This window comes from Misgurnus anguillicaudatus, chromosome 9 (assembly GCF_027580225.2).
Source record: "Misgurnus anguillicaudatus chromosome 9, ASM2758022v2, whole genome shotgun sequence".
In the NCBI taxonomy this organism is placed as follows: Eukaryota; Metazoa; Chordata; class Actinopteri; order Cypriniformes; family Cobitidae; genus Misgurnus; species Misgurnus anguillicaudatus.
In genome coordinates, this window is record NC_073345.2 from 21,585,432 (window position 1) to 21,609,970 (window position 24,539).

A 24,539-nucleotide genomic window follows, 5' to 3' on the forward strand; every position below is an offset into this window, starting at 1 on the left:
TTAATAATTAGCTTAATACCTTGTTTTGTCCAACAAGTGAAGTCAAGTTCTGCTTTTTATATTTCTAGTAAATGCATTTAGACCTCAATATTCATAAAATTTGTATGGAAAATAATCAGTTGATCTCATTTTTCTTCTTTGGTCGTGGGAAAAAGTAAAATGTAATAGTGATAATATAGTAAAATGAATTTACAAAATGATATAAGTTAATGTTAGTTAGGGATAGGCTATTAAGTAAAAAATAAAAAAAACTTGCTAAATATTATTACTTATCTGGGATTTGTTTAGCATCTGTATGTTATATAAAAGACATGAGTCAATGAAACGTAGGTTTATTTTTATTAAGGATGCATCCCTTTCATAAGATTGTTTCTCAAGGCTCATAACTAATGCCCCCCTCCCTACACCCAAAACACATTAAATTATACAACAAAAGCCCATCGTAAAGAAACATCAGAAGTATGTACAACAGTTTGACTTTTTACCCTTCAAGGAAAATATAAATAACACTTGCATCCATCACAGGAAATTCATTATTACATGGTGCTTAAATTTCATACAGTGCTCTGCAAAATCATGAGTGCACTAACAGAAAAAGATCACTGAAAGGTGCAACATGTTTTAGTTTTACAATGAACAAATGTACATTAAAAATATATGCATTTCCTTTACACTCTTAGCATCGACGGTGATGAAAAACAACCTCTAATATTTGGAACTTTGTCAGCAAATACAATTTAGTACTTTGAAATAATTGCCGCTTTCATTATCATTAAGGTTTTAAAAAGTGCATTTAATACCAGCATTTCAATAAAAATCCTTAAACCATGGCTTACGATCATCCTGAGGGGTACAAACAACCCCCAGTGGGAGTAAAACAAAGCAAGAACATGATTTAACAATGTGGAAAAAGCCACAAAGATATCATCACCCTCTGATACTAATGGCCTGAGCGCTTCAGATGCATACGACAATAATTTCCTTTAGGAACACTTAGATGGGAGAAAATTATTAGGGACAGCTTCCGAAATAATTTTTAAATTAAGGCCAAATTAAACTAAATGTACTATTTAGTTTAAGCAGCATCACCTGATACTTAATTCCAAGTTGCTCTTGGAAAACTAATTCTAACCATTATATTGCAGACAGGATAAAATGCACATGCATTTAGAATTTCATCGGCATGAAAGACTGCAACAACTTTTATTGCAGACCACACAATGCAAATATTAACAGACGTTTAAACCTGATGCTTAATTCAGAGGCACGGACAGATTGGTTGTTTTTATAATAAATAAAAAGGGCTATTTCATATGAATTTTACATGGATTAAAGCCAATACAAATAAGTGAAAATAATCAAAACCACCACCAAATAAGATCAGATCTGAATTTAGATATTACTCTAAATGTAAAATGCACATAGGGATTTTAAAATCTTATTACCTTATAGGGGTATAAACTCTATGGAGACTGTAAATGCTGTAATACTGAGAATTGCTGCTATATATTTTTTTTTTAATAACCTAAATTTATACAAATAATCACTACCATTTCTTGATAATGAACTTGTCAGTTTAACCTTAATTCTTGACTTAGACAACCAGCTTGACTAATCAAAACACCACATAAAAAAAGGACTTCTAACGGGAGACTCAGTGAGAAAAATATTTGGGTCAGATGACTACAAGACCGATTACTTCTACAAGAATAACTGATGACCTCTGTGTCATAGCCCAAATATTGGAAAACATGTTAAATAAGTATGTTTTTTGGCTTTAAAAATGCGTCACTAATGATTTTCCATACAGAGAGATAAAAACAATTTTATAGGTGGGTTAGTTGCGAAACAAACTGAACATAAATACATGAAAAAGAGTAGAATTAAACTGCTAAACACCAGACGCATAACACGTCACATTTTTAACTGACCATCAGACATATACACGCAGCTGAGTTTTATCCAGACTATCGAGCTGGAAATGAAATTGAAGTGTAAAGGACCTAGGAGCTGCTTGGACCAAACAATAAATAAGTATATAAATAAATAAATATGTCTACTATTGGTGCAAACGTGAGATTTTCGAATGGTTGGTTTTAATGCAGTTGTACAATACTGTAAATATTGTAAAACTGCAAAACAAAGCCGTCAAGTATCTGCACACACATTTACTTGTATATTGGTGTCAAGATAAGAGTCGATTTGAATAGGCAGAAAAGGAAAGTGATCTGGCAGTTGTCCATTATTATTACTTAGTGATGATTGTCTTGCAGAGCAGTTGCATCAAAACTAAAGCTGAGGGTTTGTCATTCTTGTTGCAAGAGTCACTTCTTCATATTCCGTTAAAAGACAGGATTAGCAAGAGAGAATTCCAAAGAGAAACAATCGGAATGTTGTAGTGTTGAGGGATCTGACCAGGAAGTCACGTGCAATGCAACACATCCTTATAAACAGGATAATAACGGCCATAGAGGAATTGCCCACGTCAAACATCCTAGAGAGTCTTGAATTTGGTTTGCGTTTAAATACAATTTGCATTGACTATTTTTTCCGCTGTAATTCAGTTTTACTTTCCGTTAAATAGTTTGCGTAACCGTGTAATTTAAATGTGTTGTAACTGTCAGTCAAATTTATTTGGTTACAACATCCACCGGTGAGCAGATTGTTTTTGTTCAGGCCTGTTTGTTCTCTTAAAGTACCGTCAGTTTTTTCTTTCTGTGGAAAGATGACTCACTCAATCCACCTGTGTTTATTCCACAGCCCTAGTCTCTTATTGCGTGAACAGTTTAAGTGCACAGCCAGGGCAATGGATTGGCAGCTTGGTGTATGAGGGAAGAGAATAGCATAAAATCGCCTAGTAGATCAGGGCTCTGATGGAGGATCTACAGTGGTAGACTTCTTGGGCATCGACAGAATGCTCTCGGCCTCCTCGTACATCTACAAACGAAAAGAAAAGTTACTGAATAAGATATAAAAATATAATATTATTACATGTATAAATATACATAAAGTGAACTGTTTAGACTGTATGGTGCTTTTACAATACCGGAATGAACTGAACATCCTGGAAGAGCTCCTGAATAAAGCGTCGGGAAGCCAGTCTGAACATGCAATTAGCAAGCAGGTAAGAAACTTCAGAATACAGGCAGATGTCATCAAACGCATAGGGAAACTTTTCCTTGATTCTGAAATACAAAACGGTAAAACTTTAAGAGAAGTGAGAAATATAATCCTAGCCTTATAATCCTTAATCCTACAGTCTAGAATTTCACTTAACCCACAGAATGTTTAGATTTGATCCAAATGTACCAGTAATGATTATTCTACCAGTAATGCTGCATGTATACCATTAGCGACTTTGTCAATATTATCCCCTGGGCCTGAGCTCATTACCGGCTCGCGTTTGCACACAATGGCAGCATTTACATTGCGTGCTTGAAGCAAGGGTCAACCTTCCGATCTCTCTGATAAAGCCAATGCGGAAGTGACTTAGGGGTTGTGCACACCAAAACTTTTAAACTCAGCTGAAAACGCCTGGACAACGCCGAATGCCCGCTGTTTTTCAGCCGAGTGCCAGCTTTCTTCAGCTGAGCGCTTTGGTAGTGGTGATACTTAAGCTGTGAGTCGGTTGGTTGCTGTGGTAATGTCCGGCCCCTCCTCCACTGTGATTGGATAGTCGTGTGAGAACTGACATTGACGAGCAGAGCTTTTCACCCAAAGTTGAATATTTTTCAACTCTCGGCGCTCAGCACATAAAAAACGCAGTGTGTTAGTTTTCCGCGTGGAAGAAAACAGCTAGCTGCTATCTTATTTGAAAACCGCTGAGCTTCCATTGGAAACAATTAAAAACATGCGCCGACCGCGGGCGTAAAAGTTTTGGTGTGCACGCCCCCTTAAACTGCAATTCATCGACTGACCACTAGAGGCTGGCTCCAAAAGGGAGTCAAAACCCATAGACCTCCATGTTAAAATGCCCAACTTTACAGTAGAAAATAATCCCTGCTGAAAAAACCAGCATACCAGCATATGTTGTGTTTTGGTGCTGGTTTGCTGGTGAACACCAGCTAAACCAGCATGAAACCAGCATTAGCACTAGCTAAACCAGCACCAAACCAGCATTAGCACCAGCTAAACCAGCATTAGCACCAGCATACCATGCTGGTCATACCAGCATATGTTGTGTTTTGGTGCTGGTATGCTGGTAACCACCAGCTAAACCAGCATAGACCAGCATAATTCCCATGCTGGTTTGATGCTGTTTTTTCAGCAGGGATGTGCTTACAGCTTGGTATGAAAAGTGTTTTTGGTCTATATAGCTAATTTTGCCCATCATGACAACTGTAAGGGGGTGAATATTTTTGTAACTCATCCGTTTAAATTATAGTAAGCCTTAAAGTTCTGCATAATTGAGGCCGTGGCCACTTGAGTGAGGGGTGAACTCTGCCACTGCTGTCACTAGAATCGAGCTAGACGGGCATGGTTTGAGCAACCAGCCACCTTAGCTTTAGCCATTTTTGGTTATCCGCGAGTGATTTGCAGTGACAGGCGGCAAAGATGGCGACGGCAGGCAACGCCTACTTTAAGCTTTAAAAACGATCTTCACAAACCAATGGTGACGTCATGCATATTTTTTTACAGTCTATGGTTTGAAGTGACTCAATCTGATTATTTCCCTCATGAGGCACAGGGCAAAAAAGGGCATAGATTTCGATATTCTCTGATCGGTTTTAGGCCTCATTCATATGTGGAAATAAAATTGATATAAATTGGATAAATGCATTCGTGTATGCAATTTAAGCAGACAGATAGGATATTCTCAAGAGGTGTCATGCAAATGACTTATTGAATTAATGTTAAAGTTTTATGTCTTGTTACAGAAATAATCTTGTATAATCATATTGTCTGTGTCCATTGCATATCGCAACATTTTACTTCCTCAGTGGTTTAAACTGTTCTGGGTCAGTATGTCTACCTTGAATTGTTTTACCAAGTGTTTAGTGTAAATGCAGATATCGCTTTTAAAAGATGATGTAAGCAGGTTGTCAAAAAATTTGGATAGAGGCAACAAATCGGAATTGGGCGTCAAGATTTAAATCCAGCCAAAAGGAGAGCTGAATGCACTACGTGTCACCAGTGACCAGAATCGCACAAGGTTGTATTAATATACTGCTGTGTGTTAATATTGTATTACTTTGCGTTATGTTAAAATGTGTTATATTATTACTTCAATGCTTAAGCAGTTAAGTGAAGCAGGTAATTTAGGATATTTAAAAAAAAATTAATTTAAAACATAATAAATTTGCCTAAAAAAACAAAATTATTACAATGAACATTAATAAAGAATCAGCCCAATATATTCTGTACTTTGCATTTGTTAAAGGACTGGAGTTGAGAACCACTGAAATAGCACCTAGTGGAAGCTCCGCCTACTGACATCACAGGTTCGCAGGTTTGAGATGAGCAAGCTATTACGACTGATTCTGAACCAGGATAGGGGCACGGAGCCAGGGATTTTTTGTGGAAAAGCCCAGCACTGTGCAAGAGTTCCAGCACCAAAGCCGGTAAAGGAGTAAGTCTTTCAGTGAGGTCTTCAGAAGGCGTTCCTAATTCTGGCTGTCATAGTAACAGCTTAGGGCTGTCACGATTATGAAATTTGGCGGATGCCATTTTGATGATTGTTTTATTGCTTTGACATTTAATTCTCATAAATTTTTGTTTATGAATTTTTTTCCCAAAATATTTTAAATATATATATTTTTAATTTTAAAATCAAATCTTTTGTTCACCTGGCAGTAAATACTAATACACATATTTAAAAGTAATTATTTAATGAAAATTTCTTTCAAAACCTGAAAATTCTTCATAAGAAATAAACATAATAAAGTGTCTGAAAAATAACTAAAAATAAAATTGCAATAAAACTAAACTGACTATACCAGAACAGGTAATAGTAAATGGTAGCCAATCCTACTTATGATATATTAGTACTGGACCACATGTCTGTTAAGGAGCGCCATCTGATACATTCTCGTTCATACAGGCGCTGCAGCTCCCCCTTGTGTTTTTTAAAGAGATGTGCAATCATTGCGGTGATCTGAAATCATTGCGATGATGTCAAACAATCGCGATGTGACGATTATTTAATCATTGAAACATTGTGATATGGATTAATAAAACTTCAAAGTCTAAATACAAGTTGAGTTGAGCTCCTTACGTGAGGAGTCCGGTTTCATTTCCTTTGGTCCCCACCGAGGAGCTGAGGTTGATGACCAGCCGAAGTACCTCCTTCCTCAGGAGAACACGGCAGGCTGGAGCATCTTCTGGAATGTTTTTAACTCCTGTGAGAGATGGCACATAGACCAATGATTATCCTCAAAATACAAAAATACAATTAATGTACTGTAAGTAAATCTAATACTACTTAAATCTTAATTGAACTTCCATGAACCTTCATACTGCAGAACAACTGCAAGAGTTTTCTTACCAAGAACGAGCTCAGTGCTGCGTGTGCTACCAACAGAGCTCTGAGAAACAGCATCACTGCAGCCAGAAACCCCTGAGAACTTCGATTGGGGCATCACCTCTAGGTTGTGTATTGTTTGGTTGCACCACTCCGAATATGGAGCGTCAGCATAGTCTAAAGTCAAAAACAATGAGGTCAAACCACTTAATCAATACTAAGCAAATTTCTAAATAACACTCCTAATAAAGCTCCAAAATGAAAATATCCTTTTAGTACTCCATCGGATTGGAGCTTAAAAATGCCCTGGGTATTAAAAAAAAAAAAAAAGGGTTATGCAACAACAAAGTAAATATTTTCACTCCTTGGTGACCTTATCTTTTAAATCACTTTTGTAAACTTTGGTTCTCAAATTTCTCTTACCTGGGCGGGTTTGGGTGGGCGTGTCTGAATTGCAGCCGAGCACCTGCAGTCCTACGCAGTAAAGGCAGTTCTCATCACTGTGCTCCTGCAGGCCGGTCTCCTCCGTACCCAACAGCTGGTGCTGGTCCGTTCGGCTCACCGCAATCAACTCTGTAATACTGAGCTGAGATCTCAAAACAGAATGTCTAGAACTTTCACCAGAACCTGAAGACAAAACGCAGCATTGAGACACTGAAACGGAGCCAACGATGCTATCAGACAGTACAACCATTGAGGTCCTCACCATCTGCCTCTCCAGAGAAGAACTTTGCCGTTCTATCCTCTGATGGTGGACTTGTCCTCTTTTGGAAGTATGGTATGTCTTTAATCTAGGTATCAAAGAAGCAGAAAGCATGTTTCAGATACAAGTTGATTTGTAAAGCATGCAGTCATGAAATGAGAACTTTGGTCAGATCACAAGTAGTCACTGGAGATTCGTATACCAGGTTAAGCCACGTGTCTCAAATTCCGACATTAATTTTAGGGGTAAAAAACCTGGAACATGGTGTTGATGTCCATTGGCAGTGCAAGGCCGATGTAGTCATCAGAGTATGTGGCACTGGAGACCATGGACCGCACCGAGGAAGAGCGCTGCAATGAGGTCTGACTGATGGGGCTCAAAAGATCCTCCTTATCCAGGGATGCAAAACTCAATGCCTTGAGGAACCTGCGTTTAAAAAGAATTACAGCAAGAAAGAGATCAGAGAGAGGCAAAAACATTTTGGAGTCTTACTAACAGATGATTGGTAGGATTGTGGAAACAGACGTATTTACAATTCAGAGAGTGAGCAGCTGGTCGTCAGCGGCTGCCTCATGCATAAACAAACAATCTCTACATGCGTCTCGGATCAAATGCAGGAATTTTAATTACCACACATGATCGGCAAACTACTTGAGGAATTCTAGGACAACTGGGACAGTTGTTAGGTTACAAAGTCTTGTAAGAACTACATACAATTAACAAGGTATAAGGAGAGTTTATTTTGTCCTACTGTGGCCAAGCTACTTAGAGGAACACGCCAAATTTTTGGGACTTTAGCTTATTCACCGTATCCCCCAGGGTTAGGAAAGTCCATACATTCCTTTTTCATCTCCGTGCGTGCCTTAACTCTGATGCACCCACCGCTGGCCTAGCTTGGCACGGGGACTGGAAGTAAATGGCTCCAGCTTGCATACTGCTTCCCAATAAGTGACAAAATAACGCCAACATTTTCTTATTCATATGTTGTGATTTGTATACTAACAGTGTGTACAAATACAAGGTCAAATGAGACACAGCTATCTTTTAAGAGGAATCACTGCTAATTGGGCGGAGTGATTTGCTCGCAGCACCTGAGAAGCCCGGTGGTGAGGAGAAGAGAGTTTGCGCAAATGTTGCGCTAATCATTCCACCCAAGTAGCAGTGCTTCGCCTTCTGAGAATATAGTTCCCAGTATGCATACGGTTAAAAGATGGCTGTGTCTCATATGACCTTTTCATTTGTACAAATCACAACATATAAATAGGAAAATGTTGGCATTATTTTGTCACTTATGCTAGCTGGAGCCATTTACTTCCAGTCTTTGTGCTAAGCTAGGCTAACGGTGGGTGCGTCAGACAGAGTTACGTAACGCACGGTGATGAAAAAGGTATGTTTGGACTTATCTAATTCTGGGGGATACGGTGAATAAGCCAAAGTCCCAAAAAGTCGGCATGTTCCTTTAAAGGACTGAGGAGTCATGGTTGAAGAGAATCAGGTAAGGGAATGGGTTGTGGGAACTCTTATAAGTAATTAAAAACTAAAAGGGCCAGGGGACTTTATTTTAAAAATAAATTAAAGTGGACTTTCAAACTGAAAGACAGTAACGTTGGACCGGTGGTTGTCCACGCACCGTGGAAGCAGGGATCTGCGATGGGGCCTGATCGAACCCTGGCCCAGACATCTGAAGCGCTTTTTAGTAAAACTGAGAGGGACCATCAGAAACATAGACCACATTATTTACAGAGGGGAGCAAAGATTTTCAAATGGGTTTAATGTTCCTTTAGATGGTGGGCAACAGAACATTATTCTATATTTGCTTTAAATTTCCATTTTTGACAGAAATACGGTAATCTGTGATGGGGTTTATGTCAAAACTGGATGATCATGTATGGCTTCCCATGTGGTTATTAACCACCTATCTGTGGATGAATTCTGTAATGATTACGTGACATAAATTATCATGTTCAAAAGCATAACAGGAGGTAATAATAACAGGGTTCCCACACCTTAGTTAACTTAAAATTCAAGGACCTTTCAAGGACTTTCCAGGTCCAATACCCTCAAATTCAAGGACTAAGTGTGGGGACACATTTCAGGTAAGAGCAAGGTTACAATGTGTTACCTTTTAAGATATATTGTTACAGTTCCCTTTCGAGGGAACCCGTGCTGCGTCACTGCGGTGACACTTTAGGGGTAAGTGCGTCTGAACGTGTATATCAAATTCAACCAATGATGAGGCTTAACGACAAAGACAGGGACGCAGGAAGTATATCGCTATCTGAAATATTGCCAAAGACGGCGTTAGTGGGACGCAGGAAGTATGACAAGGGAGACTCAGCATCTTGTTCCCTTCTCATGGAACAACAGTTACATACGTAACCCGAGACGTTTTCATGTGTCAAACACAACCATGCAAAAAAGCATTTTAAAAACTTCCAAGGGCCTTACATTTTTTTCCCCCAGATTCACAAACTTTCAAGGACCCGTGGGAACCCTGTAATAAACAAAAAAGGCAAAGAACCAAGCGTGTGTCTGCCTGCGTTTACCTGCGTGGTGTGAGTCTGGAGTCCAAGCTGCCTGTTTTCATGGTGATGGCATCAGTAAAGAGCACATCTTTGGCGGGAGAGGCCAGCGCCTCGCTGTGAGACAGGGATGGTTGGATGCGCTGCTGCTGCAGTCGTTTGAGAGTAGCGTACCCCAGCGCATCCCGCGGGCTCGTGTACATGAAGCTGCAGTCCGTCAGGCTTGATATGGTAGTGACCGAGGGGGATTTAAGGGACTGGGCCCTGCGTGGTAGAGTGTGCGAGGAGCCTGGGGGCATCAGTAGCACAGAGTTAGATTTGGACAGGGGCAGGTGATTGGATTGGGGCGTGAGGGAGTGCAGCGTCTTGACAGTTTGAGTGCTAACAACCGTGTTGAGGCTAACGCAATCCGTATCGATGGTCGACGAGTCCATGCCGCCCACCATCTCTCGAGATGGGCTGGAACTCATAGAGCTGATGCCGCTGGTGGTCGTGTCCGTGTTAAAACTCTGACTGCGGCTTTTGAACTGAGCTCCGCCTCCGGGGGCGGAGCCATCGCCGGCTAGCCTTTCCCGAATCGTCTGCTCTCGCTGACCGTCTCCACCACCTGAGCTCCGATCTGCGGTTTTGTGCAGACGTACCTCCGTATCGCAGATACTGGATGTGCTGCCCTGATTGTCCGAGGTTTTGTTGCTTACAAATGAGGTCTCCAGATTAACGCTTGGGCTCTTTGGCAGATGTACATCAGTAAACACAGGACTGAACATATCTCCCTGAACGGGAGAGTATATGGAGGGCTCGGTGACTGTGCGAATCCTCCTGAGGCCTCCGAGTGTGGGCTCACCCTGGAGTTTAGTGCTCCCACCCGTGCCTTTGGGGTCACTGGTGCTGCGGAGCTTCTTTCCAGAGAGCGAGATGAGGAAGCGGTTACGCACCAATCTGCTGGAGGATAAGATGGTAAAGGGGCTGCGGTCCTTTAGGAGTTTGGATCTGAAGTACAGTGGCTGGTCCTCAGGACTTTCCAACTTTTCGTCATCCAGGATGTACATGCCTAAAAAAAAGCAATTCAGGATTTTTCTGTTCTAAATCAACATGAATACAGGGCATTAGCAGGAAATGGACAAACACCATGTAGCCACAATGTTTGAAGTGTTGGCCAAGAAAAGCCTAAACTTTTCCCCTCTGCAAATTTTTACACGAGTCATAGTCTTACCGTGCTTACTCATCTAGAAACTAACACTGAGGCCATTTGAAAAATATTAAATAAATATTCATGCCTCCCATATTTACTTTCATTTTAAAGAACTACAATGTAGCCAGACTGAAACCTAAAAAAAGAATGATAAATAGACAAATATAAGCGTGCATTAGATATAAAAGATGTAGGCCAATCTGGCCTCCACCCAAAACCACACTTTGTGGAAGGCATTGAGTAATAGCTGAGTGGGTGTAAGTTGCACTCACTGGGCTGAGTGGAGTCACTCTCGCTGTTGTGTCTGGATCCTGTGGACTCAGAGTTCAGGCTGAGGGTGCTGGGGACTGAGGACAGCTGAATGAGGGGCTGCTGATGTTGTGGGTTGTGGTGCTGTTGTGGGTTCTGGTGCTGATCCACCTCATCTGGCACCACAGGCCACAGCTGCCTGCGGTTGTGCCTGACTGCATCCCAGGCATGGAGTTTCAGGAGCTCACAGCCCTGCTTTGTTTTAGAGATAAGCCCCAGAACGTAAAGACAAGTCCTGAGGGAGAACAAAAGGTAGAGGAAAAAACATGTAAAAGGTGAGATTGTACAATATAGGATATGAAACAATGCATGATTGCCAAATGGGGGCCTGGGGGGGGGGCTGAATGACACAATTCACAGTCATTTTGACCCTTATGATGGTTGTTGGGAAATTATGTTGAAACTGTGCATTATGAAAGTCTTTGAGAAAACACAACCGTCTGAGTTTACTGGTAAGGCTTGGTTAGCGATTATCTTTTTGTGCAATGACTTGAGTGTATTGCACGTTCATGAAAAAGTGGAAATTGGGTATGGTGTAATTATAGTAGTTTCATGCGTGATTACTGGAACAATACATATACTAAGAAACAGGGGCCTGATTCACGAAAACATTCTTTAGACAAAAAATAAGAACTACATTATAGGAAGTTCATACACTCTTAAAACAGATGTGTTAAAAACAACACATTCTGTATAGGCTATGTTTACATTAATGTGTTTACCGTTTAAAACGCATTACTTTTGCCACGTTTAAGCCTTTCATTTACACTACACCACCGTTTTCGACCCTCATAAACGGAATCGTTCGTCATCTACCAACCAGCTATTATGAACGCTATGTCAGATTGTTTTAAGATGTATCCTTATAGATAATGTGTTTTATATTTCTGTTTGAGTATTGTTGGGTTTGAATATTGTTGTAATGTTGTTTATGTTTTGTTTGAATTTAGTTAGCTTATTACGAAAGATAGACTGTAAATTTAAATGCCATATAGGGCGTTGTAAAGGCCAATATGAAGGGAGAATTGTAATGAGTCAGACATTTTTTTCGAGTTTAATTTAAGTTTTATTTGCTACTTTAAAATGAATTTCGTTTCATATAATTTGTCTCTTAATTTTAATCGATGTTTTGTTGATAAGTTTTGTGAATATAAATGAATAAAAACAATAAAATCAACGTCATATTAATATTTAATGCTCGTTTAGTCGATTGCGCTTTTTGCTATTTCTGTGTTGCTAGCGGAGGACGTGCACGGACCTTGCACACTTTTAAAAATTAATGCAATAAGCATTTCTGTAGGTTAAAGCTATACTTCACCTCTTATTATGTTTGATTGAAGTTTGCATTTGCTGAAATTTATTTTTGCTTCAAGTTCGTTTAGTACTGTTCACTTGAATGCTTTCTTTTTAAATCATAAAGACCTTTCTGTTTAGTTATAAAATCAAAATTAACCTATTAATCATATTAATATGTTGTAGGAGGGAGCGAGAACAGTATAAGACTTTCCCAAACACATCTTTATAGGTTCAAAAATAGTGTCTGTTGTAGTTGCCGGCAAAGGATCCAGGTATGAATTTTTGTCAATATCGCACACCCCTAGGCTGCATAAATGCGCAAAGGTAAGCTATTATTAGAGTAATAAGTTATTTTACACTTTTATGCACATGCCCAGTAACGTGATTTGTCATGTTTCATGCGTTTATGGTCGTGTATAGTGTGCATGAAGATTCTTTTTAAAATGCCAGTATAAACGAGGATCGTTTCCATTTTAAAATGCCGTTTTAAAACACAAATGCTCTAATGTTAACAAGGCCTTAGTATAACTAACACATATCTGTGTTATTATTGGAACAACACATTTTGTGTTATTTTTAACACAACTTGTGTTGTCTCTTTCATTTATTTTAACACGAAATAACACATAAATGTGTTAAATGGCATGACACAAACTATGTGTAAAAATGAACACATACATTTTTTTTTAGAGTGTAGTGTTGATTCTGGGACAACAAACTAAATGCGTTGTCCCAGAATCCACCCATCTCTGTGGGAGGATTATTATTGAAACAACACATTTTGTGTTACTTTTAACACAACATCAACACAAAATGACACGTAATGTGTTAAAATTACACAATGTGTTAAAAGCTTAATGCACAAAGATGTGTAAAAAATAACACATCCTTTCTAAGAGTGTAAGAATGTTCCTAAATGTAATTCTCCAACATTTCTTAAGTAGTTCTTAAATATTTACTTAAGACCACTTTAACATAGCTGCTGATGTTACTGCACCCGAGGTCCAAGTGCTGCATACTAAGTGCTCATCTGCCATACAATATAATTCTCATTTTTTATCCGCTTTGAAAATCGCCACATTTTATTTTGTGCCACCATACTCACTTGTGCAACTGCTTATGTAACAGTCTTTAAATAGGGAAAACATGTGGGGAAGTGTTTTGGCTTCTAAATGTATCCCATGTTTGGACCCTAATGAATGAATTGAGCTAGGCTAAATGCTAACATTCACAAGACGCTGTACAAAGATTAAGTGCACGCATTGAGAAAAGAGAGGTACGTATTAATTCATCTAAGTTGAGGGAAAACATACTATAATATGTTTTCTTCACGAATAAAATGACAAGCTTTGAAATGAATTATTCGAACCTGCTCATGAGGTATGGTAACAATACACTTATCCGTCCATTAATCTTTTTACCATCTTGCAATCATTAACACAATATATACTACAAACTAGCGATGTGTTAAGACTATAGATGTTATTCGCTGTTGTAACAGAGGCCAGCTAGTGTATAAAAGTGGTGAGTGTAGTAAACATCATTCCCTAATCTCCCAATCGGTCCGTCATGCAGGTCAAGTGCTCTGGGCCCGTGCATGCTTCACCCTCCCGCACACGCTTTCATAGCACTTGACTCGCATGACGGACCGATTGCCAGTTAGACTCCCACTCAAAGCATCTTTGAGCTGTTAACATTAGTAATTTTACAATAAACGTATACAGCAAATGTATAGAGGAAGTAAAATGTTGGCTAATATTATAGCTTTTTTGTGTTTCATGACACATAACTTGAGTAAGCCATTAAACTTCATCATACGAGTATGAAATTCCGCATTTTAACACATAAATAACACATTTTTATGAAGTAAACAGTTTAAATTGCCAAAAAAAAGGGAAAAGTGAAAGTAAGAAGCTTGTCAAGTATGCAACGCACACTCGAAATGTGACCTCTGCATTTAATCCATCCCAGTGAGTAGTGAAAACGCGCACTGCAAGTCTTGAAACTAAACTGACGTTATAGCTGTATAGTGGAGTTACAGAAAACATGCATATACCGATAAATAGCTGAAGTGCAATCTATGTAGTTTTGTATAAAAACATCTACCAAATGATAAACAAAGTCTTAAACCTATAAAAACATAAGCAATTTTAACAGTTTTCACAGGTTCAGAAATTGTGAATAGGTACAATGGCACATTTTAATTGGTTTACTTTGATGCAAGTGGCATTTCAAAATTTTGATATTATTGGCCTTATCAGCCAGCCTGATTTTGGAGACTGCATACTCCCTGATAGACAAAACCCAACAATGTTCTGAAAAGCCATTAAAAATTCCCCAAGGCGAATTATTTTTTTAGGTTTGCCTAGAAAATGGCATCATTACTAAACGTCTCTATTAGTTTAACAGTCATAAGCATTTAATAGATTTGGATTAGTACATTATCAGCCCATTTAGTGGTATCATTATGCTATTAGGCATCCTTTGTCCTCCATTTCATCTTTTTATTTTTGCTTATCAGCAACTATAACTGAGAGGATTGAAGAAGGATGAGAGGGTGGGTACAATATCAAAACTTGAGACAGACTCCAGCCAGGCTCTGGAGAAATGTGGCAGATGCTATTATCTAAAGCGATATACAGTGCATTTAATCAATGCAATTATTAGTATGTGTTCCCTGGGATCCAAACCCATAACCCTTGTGTTGCTAACGCAAGGCTCTACCCCCCCATTAAGCTAAAGGTTGATCCACATATCACCATTTCAGCAATGTCAGAGCAAGTGCAACACCCACTAGACTGTGTCCAACCTAAATAGCATTCGTAATTGTAGGCTTTATTGGCCATATCCAGCCAGACTGATTTTGAAGACTACGTACCCTCTGATAGACAAAACCTCACAGTCATGAGCAAGAGCGACAATGTCTGGAACCACATTTTCTTCCTGCAGGAGGTTCAGCCCCCAGTTAGATGTGCCAATGTTTCCCTTGAAGCAAATAAAACAGAAAAATGAGAAACTAAATATTTATTTTAAAGAAAATGCATTAAAAAAACAAATTCTCTCTCTCCCTCTCTTTCTCTCTCACACACACAGCAGCTCACCAAGGCCCAAAGTGCAGCTTTAAGCTGTTTTATGCCATCCCATTTGTCCAGTACTGGACAGCGGACGGTGTAGCTCAGATCTGGAACCACATTCTGGAAAGAAGTATTATATAACAAAAAATAAGTATTATATGGACATATGTCCTGTCATAAATTATTTTGGAGCACATACCTGAGCTTCCAGTAAATGACAGCCTGTTTTATCATGTACAAGTTGTCCATACAAATGCACAGGAAGATAAACATTTGGCCTCTGTAACCTGTAAGCAAAAGTAAGGCTTAGAAATGACAACTTTTATTTAGATTAACATATAAAAGAAATCCTTTCAGAATCCTGACATTTGAAATGTTATAAATAAGTTAGAGAATAAAAAACCTTTGGTTGCTTCGCCGCACATAATTATCCCCATCTACTGGCTTTCGGTAGGTAGTGAGAGCTTCATTCAATTGCTCCTCTATGAGGTCCACATACTTGAGGTTATATTCCTATAGCAGAACAGAGGCGCATTTACTTCATAATAATAATAAACAGACTGAGTAATGTACAATTGCGCTAACATTATGTAATCTAACTCAAATACACTATAATTAACTGTAACTGCTAGATGTACAAATGAGATATACAAGCACAAATAAAAAGCCATTTATTCATATTCTGTATTCTAGAATAATTAGATCTAAAAGCATGAACTAAAGTAGATCAGTTTGGTCTTAAGAGTTAAAAGTAATGGCAAAGACGCAATACCTTCTGCCACTTTTCAAGCTGTTTAGTGACATATCCCCTCTCATTTAGATAGGAGAACCCCTTTGGAATGGACAAGAACCTGGAAATAAATTACATATCATGTAGCTGAATGACATATCAGTTTGTCCAATGATATTCCTAATAGCAAGTAAAAATTTCTAATTGGCAATGCACAGTATGTGCCTCAAATAGAGTGCTGCAGTCAAGATGCAAGACAGGTCATGTGATGGCAGCAACCATGACAGTAAAGCAATATTATTCTTGTCTTTAAGAGAAAAATGTATAAGTTTCTTTATATATATATATATATATATATATATATATATATATATATATATATATATATATATATATATATATATATATATATATATATATATATATATATATATATATATATATATATATATATATTAGGGATGTACCGTTTTATTTCACAATAAAAAACTCGCAGACCGCGGACATCTTGTCTTTGCGCTAGACTAGCATACTCTTCTTAAGCCCGCAACACGTGTCATCTTTGCGCTATGTCACAGAAAGCACCAATCAAAACTCCACATGGCCAGCAATGAGCAAGTGAATATATCGTCACTGTCCGATGAAAACCACGTATGTCCATTTTGCCGAATTTTAGTTTTTTCGACAAATTGAATGTCCAGGTTAATTTCCGTATACAGTATGCTTCACATATCTAAATGGCCAATGAAAAGTTGTGAAATCATATCATCTGATTTTCACATATATCCATTTGGTGTCAAAGCTGTAAATCACGCCACGTATCTCCCGCCCTGTGGAAGCATCTCGCCGGTCTCATGAAGTTTCATCGAAGCTCAGCACGGATAGACGAATAAACATAGCCTGGTGAGACAATGACTTTCCTTCATCGAGGTAAACGTTTCCCCCTGATGCCAGACGTACGTCTAGGAGTGACAAAATTACGGTAGGACTGTGCAAACAAAGTATCTGTCTAGCATTACCATGTCAGTGTATTGATTCATTGTCCCTTCATAGTTTGCAAGAGACATTTAATAAATTTATACTTAATATTAAATAAACTAAGCGTATTTAAAGGAATAGTCTACTCATTTTCAATATTAAAATATGTTATTACCTTAACTAAGAATTGTTGATACATCCCTCTATCATCTGTGTGCGTGCACGTAAGTGCTGGAGCGCGCTGCGACGCTTCGATAGCATTTAGCTTAATCCCATTCATTCAATGGTACCATTTAGAGATAAAGTTAGAAGTGACCAAACACATCAACGTTTTTCCTATTTAAGACGAGTAGTTGTACGAGCAAGCTTGGTGGCACAAAATAAAACGCAGCGCTTTTCTTAGCGGATTTAAAAGAGGAACTATATTTTATGGCGTAATAGCACTTTTGGGTGTACTTCGACTTGCCTGAAAAGTCCGCTCCCCTTCTCACTCTCATAATGGGAGAGGGAGGGTGTTACTGCGCCGAGTCGAAGTACTCTCAAAAGTGCTATTACGCCATAAAATGTAGCTCCTCTTTTAAATCCGCTTAGAAAAGCGCTACGTTTTATTTTGTACCACCAAACTTGCTCGTATAACTACTAGTCTTAAATAGGAAAAACGTTGATGTGTTTGGTCACTTCTAACTTTATCTCTAAATGGTACCATTGAATGAATAGGGCTAAGCTAAATGCTATCGCTTACGTGCACGCACACAGATGATAGAGGGATGTATCAACAGTTCTTAGTTAAGGTAATAACATATTTTAATATTGAAAATGAGTAGACTATTCCTTTAAGGGTGAGTAAATGATGGGGTAATTTTGATTTTTGCCTGGAGTATCCCTTTAAGAGTGAAGAATAAGTTTACCGTAGCAGCAACAGCACCCCCTTGTCTCCCAGATGAGTCAGTGCTGGTTTCATCTGAATCAGAGCATGGAGGTTTGCCTACAAACACAAGACTGGAGTTTAATATTTTTTTTGTGAACAAAGTCATAGCCATTTAGTTTGAAATCTAATGTCACCTTATCTTCACAGGCCTCATCCAATATGTCTAAAGCCTCTATTGAAACGGCCTTGTTACGGTCATGAAGCTGAGTCACCAGCAGTTCCATCCCCCAGTTGCTGAAGAACTCAACATTTGCCCGGAGCAGCACCCGCAGATGCTTGGTGGCGTACAGCCTGCCATTCTGCACCAAAAAACAAGAACTTCATTACTGATCCAAAACGCTTTTAACAGGATAGATGCTTTGTTAACAACGGTTCAAATGGTTAAAGGTAAACCTGCCCAAAGGACAGTCACCCTGTATCTTACATCCGTGGCCGCAGTGAGGATCTTGGAGAGGATGACTCGTGCCAATCCATCTCGACTGTAATCCAGTGTGGAAACAATCAGCTTCAGAAGATGATCCTGGTTCTTCAGAGAGCACAGGTTCAGCAGGCTGCCAAGAAAAAAGAAGTGTTCATTAGACGAAATATATTTAAGGATTGTATTAGGAACACCTATAGAGTAATGTTGGCCAATACCAATAGCAGATATTTTGTGATATTACGTTGGATTTATGCATTTGTCAGATGCCAGATCCAAAGCAACTTAGCAACAATACAAGGTATCATTTGATTATGTATGTGCCTTGGGAATTGAACCCATGACCTTTTGTGCTGCTAATCATTGACTAACCATTGGAAGACACTGCACTTCTCGAGCATCTTAACACCCTGCGGGTGTGCCGAGAGCGTGCCCAGGAAGAGAAAGTAGTGCTGGCTAAGGGTGGTGAGGAGACCGTTGCTCTGCAGACTACGATCTGGCTTTAGCCCAGAGGACGAGGACAACCACTGCACTATATCCTTTACCAGATCCTCAAGATACACCTGGCCATCCTGAAGATATAAATATCGTGAAACAATGAATATCATTTCTTGACCCTTAAGTCATTCCAAACTTCTTTCCATTATAAACATGATATTCTTTTTTTTTTTTGGGGGGGGGGGGTTGGGTGTACTGTTCCTTTAAGGCTAAGCTGTTTTATAACTTTTATCCTCTCACCTCATCTGACTCCAGCAGGAACTCAATAAACTGACAGCCCACCACTGTTAATTGCTTGGCCTTGCTGTGATCCAGCTCCAGGCTGGCATACAGCTTACTGCTTGGCTTGTAGAAAAACAGCAGCCTTCGCACAAACCTAAGAAAGAAGTAGTATCTTTTACGGTGATGAATGGCTGAAAACAGTGTATGAGATTTCCCAGAATTTTCCACACAACAGTGCTTACTTGTGCAGCTGCTCGTCTTTGTTGTTTCGAATGTTTACATTTGGCCACTGCGGCATAAATATGAAGAACAAATATGAAAACATAGTACAGTTATGTGATATATTAATGCCTGTTCGCAGAAATCCAGACCTTGACATGAAAAACATGCTCACAGAAATTTAAAACTGAACAATACATTTCACATAATATCTTAAGTACTGCATCTCTATGAAGGAATAGTTAATTCTTTCATGAAAACGAAAATTTATTCATAATTTACTTTCTTACTTACCGATTGTTATGTTGTTTTTTATTGGAAACATCAAATCAGTGCAATAAAAAAAATTATATTACTAAAAAATTCAAATTATATAATTATTAATTAATTATAGAACATTACTAATGTCAATGTTCATGAGAACATGCATAACATTTATAATTACGCTACATATGAAGAGTTTGGTTCCAAAACGTGATAAACACCATTTTTTAAAAATAATTTGCCACCAAAATCAGTACTGTATCTGGTCAGTATTAAAAAGACAATTCTTCATGTTACGCAAAATACAATATCTGCAGTGTTATTGTTATCTTTTCTCCCTTTTTTCCCAAAACGCGATAAACGCCAGTCCTCCTTCTCTAAAGAATGCAATAAATCCGCTCAACAAATGAAAGCGCACCATTCAACGCATTGTAAACAACAATGGCGGCGCTTTGAATACACAGAATCCTAGTTTTCTTCATCTACTTTGTACTTTGTGATCAACAAACAAACAAACAAAAAATATATATTTTTTTGATGGCATTGATAAACCTTTTGTGGTTTTCTGTGACGGGGAAGAAACGTAAGCCACACGGGCGAAGGAAAAAAACTGGTTGTTTTTCAAACGATAGCATCAAGCTTCTGTCATGCTAACACATTGACCCCAGTGGATCTTATGAAAAACTTTTTATTTTACGCGCAGTCAACGAAAATGGAGCAGGACCAAAACATTTTACAGCTGATCGCTGTTAAAAAAAGTTCAGGGACAACATCCCAAGGATGACAGCAGCAATGACAGTGTTCTTAATATGACAAAGTAAGTGTTTTGATTAATGCCATTAATGTTTTTTTTTTTATCAGTGTATACCACTAGTTAACTAAATGAATATAACATGGCAAAGATGAATGCACATTTATATATTGACTCAATAGATTTATAGCATTTTGAAAAAAAAACCTTGTCAACCTTATTTTTTATAATAAATCCTAAATTTAAATGATGGATTTGAATTATTAATGTTATTATAACCTAAAGATGCTATTTGAAAGTTTGTAACAGGAAATAGTTGTTTTTTATCTTGTCACTTTCTTGGTATAGAAAACACATTTTTACCGAAATTAGTCTAAATGGATTTATTGCGTTTTGGAACCAAACTCTTCATATAGATGTACATTTATTATCCCACTGAAGTCATTTGAAGTACTTTAATGATGTATGAACAGTTTAAAGGTCCTCTGTGAAGATTTTTAGCGGCATCTAGTTGTAAGGCTGTGAATTGCAACCAAAGGCTCAGGCCCTGTCCCAAACGGCACACTTTATGTGGACTTTCGGTCTTGTTGCCTTAAATTGCGCGTGCTCGCTTAGCATACGAGTGCCTAGGATGTCCCATCTGTCATTTTTACACTCCGAAGTGTGCTCATCAGCACCCCCTTTGTACCCTTGATGCGGTTTTCAGCGATGCCCGCACTGCTGCTGCAGGCTTCACGCACCACGTACCAACCCAGAATCAGACGACGGATGGGAGGAGTTCACACTGATGGGCAACTTCTCTCCTATTTTATGTGTGACGTTTGAGTCTGTACCAAAATACGACTCAGGTGCGCCCACGTGTACTCACGTCAAGGGTCTCTATAGTCTGCACTACATGATGTCATCAAAGTGTGGACTCTAAGGAAGTCCACAAGTCTGGAGTGTGCCATCTGGGAAAGGGCCTCGGTCTACAGCTCATGCCTCCCTTTCGAAACGCATAGTGAAGCTACGGTAGCCGCCACAGGACAAACATGTCATAGTCTGAAACAACGTAGTGACAAAATGCACTCTATAGAGACAGAGCGCAGCGCGTCATAACCTGAAAACCACGCCCACCGGGGGGGAAAGCAATCCAACCGTCTCCATTGACTTTGTAATGCAAGAGGCCGCCTCCTTGTCATTTCTGGCTTATAACAAAAAACTGAATAATGCCTAAAAGCTGCTTTGTGACAATATGTACAGTTAACAAGCCAAAGAACCTAGAAATAAGTTTTTATAAGCTGTCCAGCCGTAAAACCCAGCCTTTAAGGAGAATAAAGTGGATCGCCGACTACGTTTCCCCCTAGTGGACGCAGTTTTACTAATAGGAGTACTATGAAAAGTTGCCTGTTTCTATTTTTGTGTCTAAACGCTCGTTTTTTTAAGTCGACAGCTTATAAAAACGTATTTTTTATTTTTTTTTGCGTGTTAGATGTACACCTTATCACACAGCAGCTTTTAGGTATTATTCTGTTTTTAAGTTTAATCTGTAAATAAATTTTTATAAGCTGTCGACCCCAAAAAACGAGCGTTTAAGACAAAAAAATGGATACAGGCAACTTTTCATAGTACTTCTATTAGTAGAACTGCTTCCACTAGGGGGAAACGTAGTCGGCGATCCACTTTATTTTCCTTAAAGACTGGGTTTTACGGCTCGACAGCTTATAAAAACTTATTTCTGGGTTCTTTGGCTTGTTAGCTGTACATATCGTCACATAGCAGCTTTTAGGCATTAGTCGGTTTTTGTTATAAGCCAGAAATGACAAGGAGGCGGCTTCTCGCAATACAAAGTCAATGGAGACGGTTGGATTGCTTCCCCCCCTGTGGGCGTGGTTTTCAAATTTGCATAACTGCGCTCTGTCTCTATAGGACAGTTTCTCAATTATAGGCTACATTATGGCAAAAAATGGCGACTTTCATGTAAGGGGAGCCGCGGTGTTTGAAGATAAAACAGCTTACTCTAAGGTAATAAAATCAATACGGTTCATTTTGTAAGGTCTTTATACACAACTAATAATATTAATATTATATTGTCAAGAAATCCTTCTAAAAGTTACACAATGCACATTTAACTAATGAAAAGGAAGTCATATACATGTGTGATAGCATGAGGATGAGATCAATTATAAGATCATTATTCCTTAAGGAACAATTCATTCAAACATGCAAATCTTACACTTCCATGTCACACTAGACTTGGGTTTCAGCATATAAAGCTTCAGCTCTCACCTTCAGTATGGTACTGATCAGAATCCAGTTCCAGTCCAAATTCTGTTTATGATTGAGAATCTGGCTCTCTCTGAGGTTCAGCATTAGAGCCTCCTCTGTGTCCTAACACAACAAAATACACAAATTATAACTAACACAGTTCAACACAAAGCAACCCACAGGGTTGGAAACTCCAACTGTTCAGTTACCACACGTGATATTTGACCCTTAGGCCATACAACCCATTGAATGTATTCAAATCACATGCAAGCCGAAATATCAAAGCAAACTCCACAGATACTCCTCACGCCACCAGCACGTACCTTAATAACAAAAATGTCTCTCTGGGGCCTGATGTGCTGATCCCGATAGCAATTAGCAGCCAGCGAGTTGCGAATGATGTGGTCCAAGTAAAGACTGCTGGGTTTGAGGCCACGTTTCTTCTTCTCGTGAAATCGCTTCAAGTAATTCACAGCAGCACTGGCCCGTCTACGAATCACAACCAAACAACACACAAACAGGCTCAAATTTCAGTACTACTTTGTAATGCCAGATATATAGAATATGGCAGCTCACTCACAGTCTTTTCTCCTGAGGAATATCAAAAGAAGCAGCCATGTTCATCAGAGTGGGCAGGCAGTGCAGGTGGTGACTATGGGAATGAGGGAGGATGGTGTTGGCCTGAAAATAAAAAGAAGATTAATTAAGGTCATTTGATGCATACGATGCATTGCAATAATTCAGCTTGCATTGATTCCAGAATAGTACCATGTGCAAGAGTTCTCCTAGGAGGATGGCGGCACAAACTGAAACGTTATCATCACTGCTTGTGATCACCTCCACCAGACCCTGCAAATGACAATGTCAGACTGGTTAAACTGGTTTATTAGGCTATTAGTATTAACCCTCAAACGGTCCTATATGGATCTATATGACCCCAAACGAAGATATAGAGATATAAAGATATATCAGAGATATAAAACTTTGTGACTTTTCCTAAATAATCTATCTTTACATACACAAAAAACTGGGCTTGTTCGGTTGTTCTAAAGGTAGGCTATGTACAAAAAATTATATTAATCTGTTAAAACTATTTAAAAAATTACTATTTGAAATAATATTTATTTTTAATGTCCTTTCTAATGTTTATATAAACATAAATTCACAAAATGTATCACTAAAATAGTGATTTGAGCAGTTGTCCATATCCAGTAAAATGAATGGGTCTCTATCGGCATCTGCTGGTTGAAATCATTTAATTCCTAAACTTTTATTTTTTTATGTTTTTTTCTCTAAAACCCGATGGCTGAATTCACCCCCTAACACCTATATCAATATCTAAAAACAATTTAAATCAAATTTAGATCATAATTTATGTGAATTTTCATAAATATTTGATGTTTTTCAGGCAAGCCAACGGTGTAGTTGAGGAATTTAGTGGTAAACAGGTACAAAAGTACTTCAAATCTCTCAAAACACAGCTTTATTGTATAGATGAAAAGCAGAGATGTTCACAAGTCTCTGAGCTCGAGTCCGAGTCAAGTCTGAAGTCTTTGAGCTCGAGTCCAAGTCAAGTCTGAAGTCTTTGAGCTTGAGTCCAAGTCAAGTCTGAAGTCTCGTTGTAACAAATAAAACTCTAATAACAAATAAAGAAATTATAAACATTTATAAAAAGGAACATAGTTGCACATTAAGTAAGGTCTAAAATTAGCATTATGTACAGAAATT

At 38.6% G+C, this 24,539-nt stretch overlaps 1 protein-coding gene across 2 annotated transcripts in view; it reads right to left on the reverse strand.

Annotated features, from left to right (window-relative positions):
• Positions 1-316: 316 nt before the first annotated feature.
• rictorb (RPTOR independent companion of MTOR, complex 2b) overlaps positions 317-24,539 on the reverse strand; it is a 39,459-nt gene continuing 15,236 nt past the window's right edge. Inside the window, exons 15-39 of one of the 2 annotated variants that reach the window (XM_073871298.1) lie at positions 23,580-23,660; positions 23,392-23,492; positions 23,135-23,300; positions 22,833-22,934; positions 19,573-19,619; positions 19,349-19,484; positions 18,983-19,182; positions 18,617-18,743; positions 18,327-18,491; positions 18,173-18,249; positions 16,329-16,407; positions 15,960-16,069; positions 15,756-15,843; positions 15,584-15,676; positions 15,361-15,467; positions 11,150-11,421; positions 9,710-10,736; positions 8,794-8,865; positions 7,418-7,589; positions 7,167-7,251; positions 6,884-7,087; positions 6,485-6,637; positions 6,215-6,338; positions 3,047-3,185; positions 317-2,937 (exon numbers count right to left, since the gene is read on the reverse strand). In XM_073871298.1, the coding sequence (XP_073727399.1) occupies positions 2,863-2,937; positions 3,047-3,185; positions 6,215-6,338; positions 6,485-6,637; positions 6,884-7,087; positions 7,167-7,251; positions 7,418-7,589; positions 8,794-8,865; positions 9,710-10,736; positions 11,150-11,421; positions 15,361-15,467; positions 15,584-15,676; positions 15,756-15,843; positions 15,960-16,069; positions 16,329-16,407; positions 18,173-18,249; positions 18,327-18,491; positions 18,617-18,743; positions 18,983-19,182; positions 19,349-19,484; positions 19,573-19,619; positions 22,833-22,934; positions 23,135-23,300; positions 23,392-23,492; positions 23,580-23,660 (4,002 nt within the window). In that variant the 3' untranslated portion in view covers positions 317-2,862. The remainder of the gene's footprint in view (positions 2,938-3,046; positions 3,186-6,214; positions 6,339-6,484; positions 6,638-6,883; positions 7,088-7,166; positions 7,252-7,417; positions 7,590-8,793; positions 8,866-9,709; positions 10,737-11,149; positions 11,422-15,360; positions 15,468-15,583; positions 15,677-15,755; positions 15,844-15,959; positions 16,070-16,328; positions 16,408-18,172; positions 18,250-18,326; positions 18,492-18,616; positions 18,744-18,982; positions 19,183-19,348; positions 19,485-19,572; positions 19,620-22,832; positions 22,935-23,134; positions 23,301-23,391; positions 23,493-23,579; positions 23,661-24,539) is intronic. The other variant, XM_055180842.2, reaches the window with a different exon arrangement.